Source organism: Lepidochelys kempii, chromosome 3 (genome assembly GCF_965140285.1).
Source record: "Lepidochelys kempii isolate rLepKem1 chromosome 3, rLepKem1.hap1, whole genome shotgun sequence".
In the NCBI taxonomy this organism is placed as follows: domain Eukaryota; kingdom Metazoa; phylum Chordata; order Testudines; family Cheloniidae; genus Lepidochelys; species Lepidochelys kempii.
In genome coordinates, this window is record NC_136382.1 from 98,141,676 (window position 1) to 98,153,929 (window position 12,254).

Below are 12,254 nucleotides of genomic sequence, written 5' to 3' on the forward strand. Positions count from 1 at the left end.
CCCTAAGCATTCAACTGCGGCTTTACCACAGAGGCAGAGTAAGGGGCAGCGCTTAGTTTCACAGTCCCAGAAGCAGACCAGGAACTAGACTGTGACTAAGGGGTCTAGTCCCTAGTTATCCTGTTGCTCCAGGGGAAAAGTAATCTGCCAGTTTTATACCTAGTGTTGATTATTTCCCCGCTCCCATGCCAGCTCAGCTATATTGGTCAGTGCTTTGGAGGAAAAGGGGTGTATCAGAGCCTAAGCTCTGCCAACTTCCTGTCTACTCACTCGCCACCCCAGTGTGCTGGAGGGGACATACCAGTCCAGCAGGGGCTGCGCTCTCCTTCGCACATAGACCACTGACCAGGGTAGCACACGCAGGGGGTAAGGTGAATGGAGAGGAGACCAAGGCATGTCTACATTGCCCGCTGGATCGATGGGCAGTGATCGATCCAGCGGGGGTCAATTTATCACGTCTAGTCTAGACGCAATAAATCGACCGCTGAGTGCTCTCCCGTCAACACTGGTACTCCACTAGGGCGAGAGGCGCAGGTGGAGTCGACGGGAGAGCGTCAGCGTCAACTTACCGCAGTGAAGACACTGGGGTAAGTAGATCTAAGTACGTCAACTTCAGCTACGTTATTCACATAGCTGAAGCTGAGTAACTTAGATCGATACCCCCTCTTCCTCCCCTCCCCTAGTGTAGACCAGGCCCAAGTTTTACCACATTCTGGAGTATCCTTTTAGTTTTTTTTTTTTAACTTTTTATTAAGGCAAAGTTACAATAAAATGTTAACATCCAACATAACTTGTTACTCATTTAGGATCAGTTAATATTCAAAGAACGCAGATAAAGATTCTGGCTTGTGGGCTGGGGAGCCCTCCTCCTCTGAGTATGCTAAACAGGGTGACCAAATTTCTAAATACCAAGCCTCTTTTTGGCACTTCTTTTGTGTACATACTTGGCGTGAAAGCTTTTCCATCACAAGGACAGTCCATATTTTACCCTACCACAGCTCCACAGGAAGAGGAGTCACATTTTTCCAATAACGTGCATTGCAAAGTCTAGTTCCTAACAATAACAAATAAAGAAATTTGTCATTCTGTTTAAAAGGTAAATCTTTTACTGGAGCATTAAGTCAGCCGATCAGGGGATCTCATTTTTTTTCATAAGATGAGGCTTTAATAATTTTGTCCCAAAACTGTCTAAGTCCTGGACACAATCACCACATGTGCAAGTATGTTCCCTTTTCCACACAACCCTTCCAACAGAGCACCTCCCTAGTAGCAAAAATATGACAGGTCTTAACTGGAGTCAGATGTCATCTCTACAGTAATTTATACAAATTTTCTATATGAGCAACACAAATAGAATATGTATATCTCCTTTCCATTATAGACACCCACTCATGCAGATCAATTTCTTTGTTTAAATCCCTCTCCCAGCTTCTCTTGTGTGTTCTTATCAACATCTTTTCCAATCAAAATTGTATATATTGAGAAATTAAACAGTTTGTTCCTGGGTCAACTCCTTATATAAGGTTAAAGGTCTAGATCAGTGGTTCCCAAACTTGGTTCATGGCTTGTTCAGGGTAAGCCCTTGGCAGGCTGTAAGACACTTTTGTTTACCTGAGCGTCTGCAGGTATGGCCACTCACAGCTCCTACTGGCCGCGGTTTGTCGTTCCCGGCCAACGCGAGCTGTGGGAAGTGGCAGCCAATACATCCCTACAGCCCGCACCGCTTCCCACAGCTCCGGGAATGGCAAACCGCAGTCACTGAGAGCTGCAGGCGGCCATGCCTGTGGACAGTCAACGGAAACAAATTGTCTCACGGCCCGCCAGTGGATTATCCTGATGGGCCACGTGCTGAATGTTGTCGACCCTTGTTTTAAACTGTTGAAGGATGCACAGTGCCGTGTCCCCCCACCCCCCCACACTGTTACCCTGTATCACACTGAGAAATATTTCACTGACATCTCTAATACTGAAAAGGTATGTTACAATACCTTCCTATTATCTACTTTAAAAACAACTGGTGCATGTAAGTACAGCAAGAACCAACTATTTTTAAGCAGAGTAAACCAGTGTATGTCTCTATAGTAAGAGGCAATACAGTTTTTTTCTCTCTGAAGAAATAGAAGGATACAATTGAAAGTGGAGTATAACTCCTACCTCTGTTCCATGCTGGGATGGGGGTAGTCTAAATGTCACAGTTAAGTCCGAACATCAGGTTGTAATTGCTAGAGATTAAACATGCCAGAGTGAACATTCCAGGGAAAAAATGAAAGTGAGCAGGATGGTTCTTCGTATCTTCTTATCAAGGCAATTTTGCATCAGATCTAAAACCGCCACATTCCCATACAGCAGAATTCTATTCAAAAAGATTCTTAAACAATAAAGGAAATTACAGACTAGGGTAGGGTATTTTTTATCATCTAACTATGAAATAAAAAGCACAGGTAAATTAATGCACAATCTATTTATTTTTGCTCTGTTGTCCTACATACAAGGCCTACACAAGCACTGTCAGTAAAGCCATTGCTACTGAGAGAAAATCCTGATTATTCCCCAAGGTGCTACTGTACCACAATCAATTTCAGATGTAATTTACTGTTAGTTATTCTTGCAAAGTAGGAACATATCATCTGAGCTTCCCATTTTAATGTGTATGAAGGCAACTAAGAATATAATTGAAACAAAACGTCAGGTTGTAAGAGACGGAAGCAAAAATGAACCAGCCCTTGAAGGCTTTCACATAAGATTTCAACACAGCACTCAGAGTACAGAGGCATCATCATGCCACTGGCTTGTCTAATCTCTTTTCTCCTTTTTAAAATAACTTGTCTTTTCAGTGCATCCCAATGTGAGCCAGGGTTGTCAAGGAGGGTGTGCCACATGTTCCGACTACAATGGATGCTTGTCATGCAAACCCAGACTCTTTTTTGTTCTGGAGAGGATTGGCATGAAACAGATCGGAGTATGTCTTTCTTCATGTCCAAGTGGATACTTTGGAACGCGGTATCCAGAAATAAATAAGTGTACAAGTAAGTGCTGGGGAAAGCAACGCTGTACCTGTCTATTTTCTATTTCTGATAGGAGACTAACCCTCATATTGTGTATCGCTATGAATCAAGGAAGTTAAATATTAGATTCTTTAGTTTGTTCAGCCTTTTTATTCTGGTACAATTAATATTCACCTGAGTGGAAGTTTAGACTGAAATTCACATTACCTGGGCAAAGCTTAAGTAAAAACTTTGTGTATGGATGACCTATCCAGGCACTGGGGATGGACTCCTCTCCTGCATCCTCATTCAGAGGATACCCGTATAGTCCACCAGTGCCACAGCTACAGCTCAATGGCTGTAGCAGCAGACATGGGCCACCGCAACTGCACTGCGTGGAACCTGTGACCACGAGGTCCAAGCTGTTTATAAACTCATTGGCAATGCTCTTTTCAGTCCCCCAGCCTGCCTGCTGTTCCCCAGTGAGATAGAGATGGATACTGAGGAATACTGCTCCACAGTGAGGCTTCCAGAGCTCCTTTGTATGACCTCTCTGTAACTATACACTATGCACAGCATAACCACGATGCTGTGTTTGCGATTTGAGCGTGTTACTATGTTCTGGTCAACTGCCCATCTATGGGGAGATGCTGAACTGTCATTTACTTTCAGTGGGGTTAGATGCCTAACTTACATCTCTTCCTTCCTCCTACCCATCAATACTTTTTGAATTTTGACATTTTGAAATTCGAAACAAAAACCCGGAGAAAAACCCTTTTTTGACCAACTAAACGACTACATGGCACAAGGGGCCACAACAGTGGTTCCCTTAATCCACCCAGCAATATTGTTAATCTGTCCAACTATACTCTTAGCCCAGCAGAAGAATCTGTCCTATCTTGGGGCCTCTCCTTCTGCCCCTCTACCCCCACGAACATGATACAGTTCTGTGGTGACCTAGAATCCTATTTTCGACATCTCCAACTCAAGGAATATTTCCAACACACCTCTGAACAACATACTAACCCACAGAGAGCTTCCTACCAAGTCTACAAAAAGAAGGATTCTGGGTGGACTCCTCCTGAAGGTCGAAACAACAGACTGGACTTCTACATAGAGTGCTTCTGCCGACGTACATGGGCTGAAATTGTGGAAAAGCAGCATCACTTGCCCCATAACCTCAGCTGTGCAGAACACAATGCCATCCACAGCCTCAGAAACAACTCTGACATCATAATCAAAAAGGCTGACAAAGGAGGTGCTGTCGTCATCATGAATAAGTCGGAATATGAACAAGAGGCTGCTCAGCAGCTCTCCAACACCACTTTCTACAAGCCATTACTCTCTGATCCCACTGAGGGTTACCAAAAGAAACTACAGCATTTGCTCAAGAAACTCCCTGAAAAAGCACAAGAACAAATCCACACAGACACACCCCTGGAACCCCGACCGGGGTATTCTATCTGCTACCCAAGATCCATAAACCTGGAAATCCTGGATGCCCCATCATACCAGGCATTGGCACCCTGACAGCAGGATTGTCTGGCTATGTAGACTCCCTCCTCAGGCCCTACGCTACCAGCACTCCTAGCTACCTTCGAGACACCACTGACTTCTTGAGGAAACTACAATCCATCGGTGATCTTCCTGAAAACACCATCCTAGCCACTATGAATGTAGAAGCCCTCTACACCAACATTCCACACAAAGATGGACTACAAGCCGTCAGGAACAGTATCCCTGATAATGTCACGGCAAACCTGGTGGCTGAACTTTGTGACTTTGTCCTCACCCATAACTATTTCACATTTGGGGACAATGTATACCTTCAAATCAGCGGCACTGCTATGGGTACCCGCATGGCCCCACAGTATGCCAACATTTTTATGGCTGACTTAGAACAACGCTTCCTCAGCTCTTGTCCCCTAATGCCCCTACTCTACTTGCGCTACACTGATGACATCTTCATCATCTGGAACCATGGAAAAGAAGCCCTTGAGGAATTCCACCATGATTTCAGCAATTTCCATCTTACCATCAACCTCAGCCTGGACCAGTCCACACAAGAGCTCCACTTCCTGGACACCATCGCTTATTAGCACCGTAGTCACATAAACACCACCCTATACCAGAAACCTACTGACTGCTATGCCTACCTACATGCCTCCAGCTTTCATCCACACCACACCACACGATCCATTGTCTACAGCCAAAGCTCTACGATACAACCACATCTGCTCCAACCCCCCAGACAGAGACAAAACCTACAAGATCTCTATCAAGCATTCTTACAACTACAGTACCCACCTGCTGAAGTGAAGAACCAGATTGACAGAGCCAGAAGAGTACCCAGAAGTTACCTACTACAGGACAGGCCCAACAAAGAAAATAACAGAACGCCACTAGCCATCACCTTCAGCCCCCAACTAAAACCTCTCCAATGCATCATCAAGGATCTACAACCTTTCCTGAAGGACGACCCATCACTCTCACAGATCTTGGGAGACAGGCCAGTCCTTGCTTACAGACAGCCCCCCAACCTGAAGCAAATACTCACCAGCAGAACCACTAACCCGGGAACCTATCCTTGCAACAAAGCCCGTTGCCAACTGTGTCCACATATCTATTCAGGGGACACCATCATAGGGCCTAATCACATCAGCCACACTATCAGAGGCTCGTTCACCTGCACATCTACCAATGTGATATATGCCATCGTGTGCCAGCAATGCCCCTCTGCCATGTACATTCTGCCATGGGCAGTCTCTACGTAAAAGAATAAATGGACACAAATCAGACGTCAAGAATTATAACATTCAAAAACCAGTCAAAGAACACTTCAATCTCTCTGGTCACTCGATTACAGACCTAAAAGTGGAAATTCTTCAACAAAAAAACTTCAAAAACAGACTCCAACGAGAGACTGCCGAATTGGAATTAATTTGCAAACTGGATACAATTAACTTAGGCTTGAATAAAGACTGGGAGTGGATGGATCATTACACAAAGTAAAACTATTTTCCCATATTTATTCTCCCCCTTGCTGTTCCTCAGACGTTCTTGTCAACTGCTGGAAATGGCCCACCTTGATTATCACTACAAAAGGTTCCCCCCCACCCCCCGCTCTCCTGCTGGTAATAGCTCACCTTAAGCGATCACTCTCTTGTTACAGTGTGTATGGTAACACCCATTGTTTCATGTTTTCTGTGTATATAAATCTCCCCACTGTATTTTCCACTGAATGCATCTGATGAAGTGAGCTGTAGCTCACGAAAGCTTATGCTCAAATACATTTGTTAGTCTCTAAGGTGCCACAAGTCCTCCTTTTCTTTATTTACTAGCCACCTAGGTGACTAAATAAAACAACAGGAATTATAGCTAAGTAATTCTCCTTACTTCTTGATGAATGGATGCTGGAGCATAATCCTATATTCATATAACCTCCGAGCCACTAAATAACTTCAAATGATTGTGCACTTTTCTCTAACAATATCTCTAGAGTAAATAGAACAGGAGTACTTGTGGCACCTCAGAGACTAACAAATTTATTAGAGCATAAGCTTTCGTGGGCTACAGCTCACTTCATCGGATGCATAGAATGGAACATATAGATAGATACATACATCCAGGACACACCACACGATCCGTTGTCTACAGCCATGCTCTAAGATACAACCGCATTTGCTCCAATCCCTCAGACAGAGATGAACACCTACAAGATCTCTATCAAACATTCTTAAAACTACAATACCCACCTGCTGAAGTGAAAAAACAGATTGGCAGAGCCAGAAGAGTACCCAGAAGTCACCTACTACAGGACAGGCCCAACAAAGAAAATAACAGAACGCACTTGCTATTACCTTCAGCCCCCAACTAAAACCTCTCCAGCGCATCATCAAAGATTTACAACCTATCCTGAAAAATGATCTCTCACTCTCACAGATCTTGGGAGACAGACCAGTCCTTGCTTACAGACAGCCCCCCAACCTGAAGCAAATACTCACCAGCAACCACACACCAAAAACACTAACCCAGGAACCTATCCTTGCAACAAAGCCCGATGCCAACCCTGACCACATATCTATTCAAGTGACACCATCATAGGACCTAATCACATTAGCCACACCATCAGGGGCTCATTCACCTGCACATCTACCAATGGGATATATGCCATCATGTGCCAGCAATGCCCCTCTGCCATGTACATTGGCCAAACCGGACCGTCTCTACGCAAAAGAATAAATGGACACAAATCTGACATCAGGAATCATAACATTCAAAATCCAGTAGGAGAACACTTCAACCTCTCTGGCCACTCAGTAAAAGATTTAAGGGTGACAATTTTGCAACAGAAAAGCTTCAAAAACAGACTCCAATGAGAAACTGCATATTAATTCAAGCTCAGCAAACAAGATACCATTAACTTGGGTTTGAATAGAGACTGGGAGTGGCTGGGTCATTACACATATTGAATCTATTTCCCTATGTTAAGTATCCTCACACCTTCTTGTCAACTGTCTAAATGGGTCATCTTGATTATCACTACAAAAGGGTTTGTCTTTTTTTCTCCTGCTGATAATAGCTCATCTTAATTAGCCTCTTACAGTTTGTATGGCAACTTCCACCTTCTCTCTCTCTCTCTCTGTCTGTGTGTGTGTAATATATATACAAAATCTTCTTACTATATGTTCCATTCTATGCATCCGATGAAGTGAGCTGTATCCCACGAAAGCTTATGCTCTATTAAATTTGTTAGTCTCTAAGGTGCCACAAGTACTCCTGTTCTTTTTGCAGATACAGACTAACATGGCTGCTACTCTAAATCTAGAGTAAATGTAACCATGTCCTTTGTATATCACTTGCACAATAGTGTGTGTGTGTATATACATACATATACAAGTTTTACCATATTGTTAAAAATCCATGTCTGGTAGCTAGCTTCTATCCTGTATGAATGATATATAAACATAGTAATTATGGAAAATGCTGTGGGACTGCAACAAAAAGTAATGGAGCAGAAATCAATCAATATGAAAAGATAAAGAATTCTGAAATATGTTTTTAACTCTTCCTGAATGAATGGAGATATACTTGATGGACCTGCCTTGCATTTTAGCTAGTCGTTTACCCCTGTGCAATGGAAGTGCAATGTGGATGTCATGTTACAGTTCTGATCTGATGGCATTGTGCACCAAGTTTGCACAGTTCTCAATGACTACCCAAAGTGCAACACAGTTTTGAATGCAGCATTGTTGGCCGAATTCTCATTCTCATTTCCCACAGTGTAATGGGGACTTCACATGGATATGAATAAAATATATTCTCACTGGAAGGCCCTTGTACATTGCCAGAGTGGCATAAAGCGTAAACCTAAACTACAGCATACGTGCAAATCAGGGACTTTGTGTCTAACTGGGGTGAGTGAAAGTGACACAGGTTATAACTCTTCCTGTTTTGTATTACAGAATGTAAAGCTGACTGTGATACCTGCTTCACCAAAAATTTCTGCACAAAGTGTAAAAGTGGGTTTTACTTACACAACGGAAAGTGCCTTGAAAACTGCCCTGAGGGGCTGGAACCCAACAATCACACGATGGAGTGCACCAGTATTGGTGAGTAGAGTCTCTAGCCTAAGGCCCAACCCTGCAAGCCCTGCAAGTGTGGAACTCCTATTGACCAGACAAGGAGTCCGCACAAGGGGAGGACTTGCAGGAATAGGTTCAGAGTTAGGAACAGGAAACCCAACACTGCATCTGAATTATTTTTAAGAAAGGTTCAGTCACAAGAAGTGTTCTCCAGTGCCATGTCTTCAAGATGTTTTCTGAATCTGCCCCTGGCCCCTTCAGAACAATCCATTGCCCTCTGATGAGCAACTTCCACTTATTAGGGGGTCTCTTGTGCCAGTTAAGCATAGGCCAATGTTTGGGACGATATGGAACACCTCTGGAATTCTACCTCAGGGATTCCTCCCTAAACTCTCCAGCACGCAGGTGAATATCGGTTGTACTATACCCCTTCAGGAAATGCAGCATGCTTCGTCTTGCACACCGGGCCAGCTTCACTAACTGGCGCTTGGGGGTGGAGGGCAGGTGTCTTGCAGTATTGCCAACCTCATATGTTAAAAAATCACGAGTCAGCCCCCTTTCACACACACACACCCCGATCATGAGATTTTTATACAGATATTGGGGGTATTTTTATTTGTCTTCTGGTTTCTGAGGCTTTAAGGTGCCTTCAGGTCACATTTTTAAAGCTTTTGTCCAAAGCCATGAGGAGTAGAAACTCACTTAAAAACTAATGGAAGCTGAGATTCTGATGTAATCATGTGACTCCAGGAGGTGGGGCTTTAATTAAAACTTCAAATATTGTTGCAAATCAAGATAAAATCATGGGAATAGGCAACACTGATCCTGTCACTCGGAAAGCGCACAGAGGGGAACAGTCCTTATGCTTCTTGTACTGCCTCATGTTGTGCAGCCACAGAGCACTGTGCTACCGCCTGGCACTGGTGGAAGTCTGCTCACCCCCATGAATGTGGATGTCAATCTCATGGAACCAGTGGAAGTTGTGTGCATATTTGGAGAGGGAAGCAAAGCTTGAGCAGGTTTGAAAGGAAGAAAAACAATGTACAATAGTTTTGCAGCTCTCTTCCCAAATATATATTTACCTCAGGTGGGGGTGATGGTTTTGATAGTGGGATTTCCAAGCAAGGACTTTCATCCCATCCAAGAAACCTGAAGAATCATTTCCGCTTCTTTAGTGTGTGTTTCAAGCTGCCGAGGACCTAGCTGCTTTAACAATGAGTCAGTCTTTACTAGGAAAAGTCATTAAAAGCTGCAGAGAAAAAACAGACCTTTGCTGTGCATGTGAAGACCTATTATATTAACAGGAGAGCCTCACATGTAATATGAAACGCAAAATGAGCCACATAACAATTAAGTGGAGATTGCTTGAGATCAGCTGTCTTCCAGGGTTTGTAAAATTTGGAAATAAATTGCAGAGATGGAAAAAATCTATTAGGCCGTTAAATCCATCCTCCTCCTATTGTTGCAGGGTGTATTCCTCTAGATAGAGGATGTCTATAGTATTAAATGTATACTACACTTAATCTGCAGAAGAAAAATTAGGAGATGGGCTGAACTAGGACAATTATTCAAAAGCACACTCCTAAACATTGAGAATTATCTACATAAGCATTACCAAAGCGCACAAAATGCGCTAGGTGATGTACAAGTCTAGGAAGGCACACTCTTTGCTAAAGAATAAGGGAGCTGGATCCAAATCTCCCTGGTTTGGGCTTTGCAGAAGCAAAACCCTACCAAAAAGTTCTCCAAACCCAACATCTCTCCCAGTTTTGCCCATCTTTACCTGGTGTGTGTTACAAATAGCATCCCTTTCATGGCTCTTGACAAAGTTGTTCAATACCAAGACAGTGAACAGCATGGGCCTGTTTCTCCTCTTACCCGGGTGTGAATCAAGTTTGATTCCACTGAAGTCTGTGGAATTATGCTTCTGTAAAAAGAAGTGTGTAATCAGAATCAGGCCCAATGTCTCATTTTTGCCAAAACCAATTTTTTTAAATTTGGGGGGGGGGGGGCTATAATTCTGGAATGTAACTGGCAAAAGCAATGCAGCTAGTGTGAAATAATTGTACTTGTACATAATTGATTAGCATTATTTTACAGTTGAGTACATCCTGGACAGGCCACATTCTCCTCTTAGTTATACCTCTGTAGCTCCAGAGTAACTCCATTTAGGTAAACAGAATTACTCCCAATTTGGACAGGTGAAATTGAGAGCACTATTTGGCCCATTTCTGATCTGAGACTGGCCTTAGAAAGAAGATTTATTTACTCAAGGCCAGCCTGCTTTTCAGTTTAAAGATGAATTCATTTTTCTTACATTTTGGTTGGTGCATAATAAAATGAATATCTTGTATGCATTGTGTGCTCCTAAAGCTTCCAGTCCGGCTCAGCATGTCATATGTTTGTTACAGTGCATTGTGAAGCTAGTGAGTGGAGTCCATGGAGCTCCTGCACAAAGAAAGGAAAAACATGTGGCTTCAAGAGAGGAAATGAAACAAGAGTCAGAGAAATTGTACAGCATCCTTCAGCACAGGGCAATCCATGCCCAGCTACAAGTGAAAACAGAAAATGTATTGTACAAAGAAAGAGATGTCAGAAGGAAGGAAAAGGTACCATGTTATCATCATCATATGAGATTGACATTGGGTTTGTTTAATAATTCACCTCTGAACTCCTGGGCCTGCATTTCTTAAGCCACCAAAACGCCCACTGGCATTAGTGTGTGTTTGGCCTGAGTGAGCAGATGTGGAATCGTGTCCTTGCACAGAGTAAAAACTGCACCGACCCGTTACAAAATCTGCCTGATCAAACTCTAGAAGTCTCTCCTCTCAGTGGGTTCTGCAGGCAGAACAGCCATTGGCGTTTAGTGCAAGACCTGGCTGTGTAGTTAGAGGAAACCATACAGCTAAATAAGCTGAGGCCAAAAATGTTAGCCCCATACTCTAAGCTGGAAATTTGGTGGGGAAGTGCACTGCACCAACCCATATACCTGGCACAGCATTCTTCCCACAGCTACTCTGGCTGTCACACGGGAGGGGATGGAACCCACCGGCTCCTCCCTCCCAGTTCCTGCTTCTTCCTGCCCACTCCTCAACCACATGCGAAGAAAGGGTCACAGCCCCACAGAAGCTGTTCCCCCTTCTGCACTGTTACTCATGGTATGGGTAGAGCCCTGGGAGTAAGAAAGGGCCTTACACCCCTCACTCTCTGCCTGGACACACAAGATGGGCCATGCTTTGGGTCCAAATTAGTATTTAACTAGTAGATGAAAGCCTGTGCTGTCCTGCAGGTATAATTTGTCGTCACGTGTGTAAAAAAAAGCCCCAAATGGCTGTAAAATGAAAAATTGGCCATAACAGACTGCAAAGCCCATGGAAGATTGAACCTGGCGATCTTCTGAACAAGAAGAGCCCTCACCAGGCTTGTAGCTGTTTCCATCGCTTCACACTAACTCAACAGACATAAGCTTCAGAGTGATATTTGGGGTGATTGTGTGCGCTGGTTATGTGGTTGATTTGTGTCTGGGGAGCCAGTGTACGTGCGTGCACGCGCGCTGGGAGATTTGCAGTGAGTTGCGCAGGTGCCGGTTGGTCACATGGGTACTCCACCAACTGGGCAGTTTCCTGCATATAACCAATGAACTTGTTGCATGCAAATTAGCTGTAGAGTAAGGGTAGTGATTGGC

The 12,254-nt window shown here is 43.7% G+C and overlaps 1 protein-coding gene across 1 annotated transcript in view; it reads left to right on the forward strand.

Annotated features, from left to right (window-relative positions):
* Positions 1–12,254, forward strand: part of RSPO3 (R-spondin 3) — an 88,344-nt gene that overhangs the window by 39,785 nt on the left and 36,305 nt on the right. Inside the window, exons 2-4 of the mRNA XM_073335189.1 lie at positions 2,835–3,026; positions 8,450–8,596; positions 10,981–11,178. Coding sequence (XP_073191290.1) covers positions 2,835–3,026; positions 8,450–8,596; positions 10,981–11,178 — 537 coding nt within the window. The remainder of the gene's footprint in view (positions 1–2,834; positions 3,027–8,449; positions 8,597–10,980; positions 11,179–12,254) is intronic.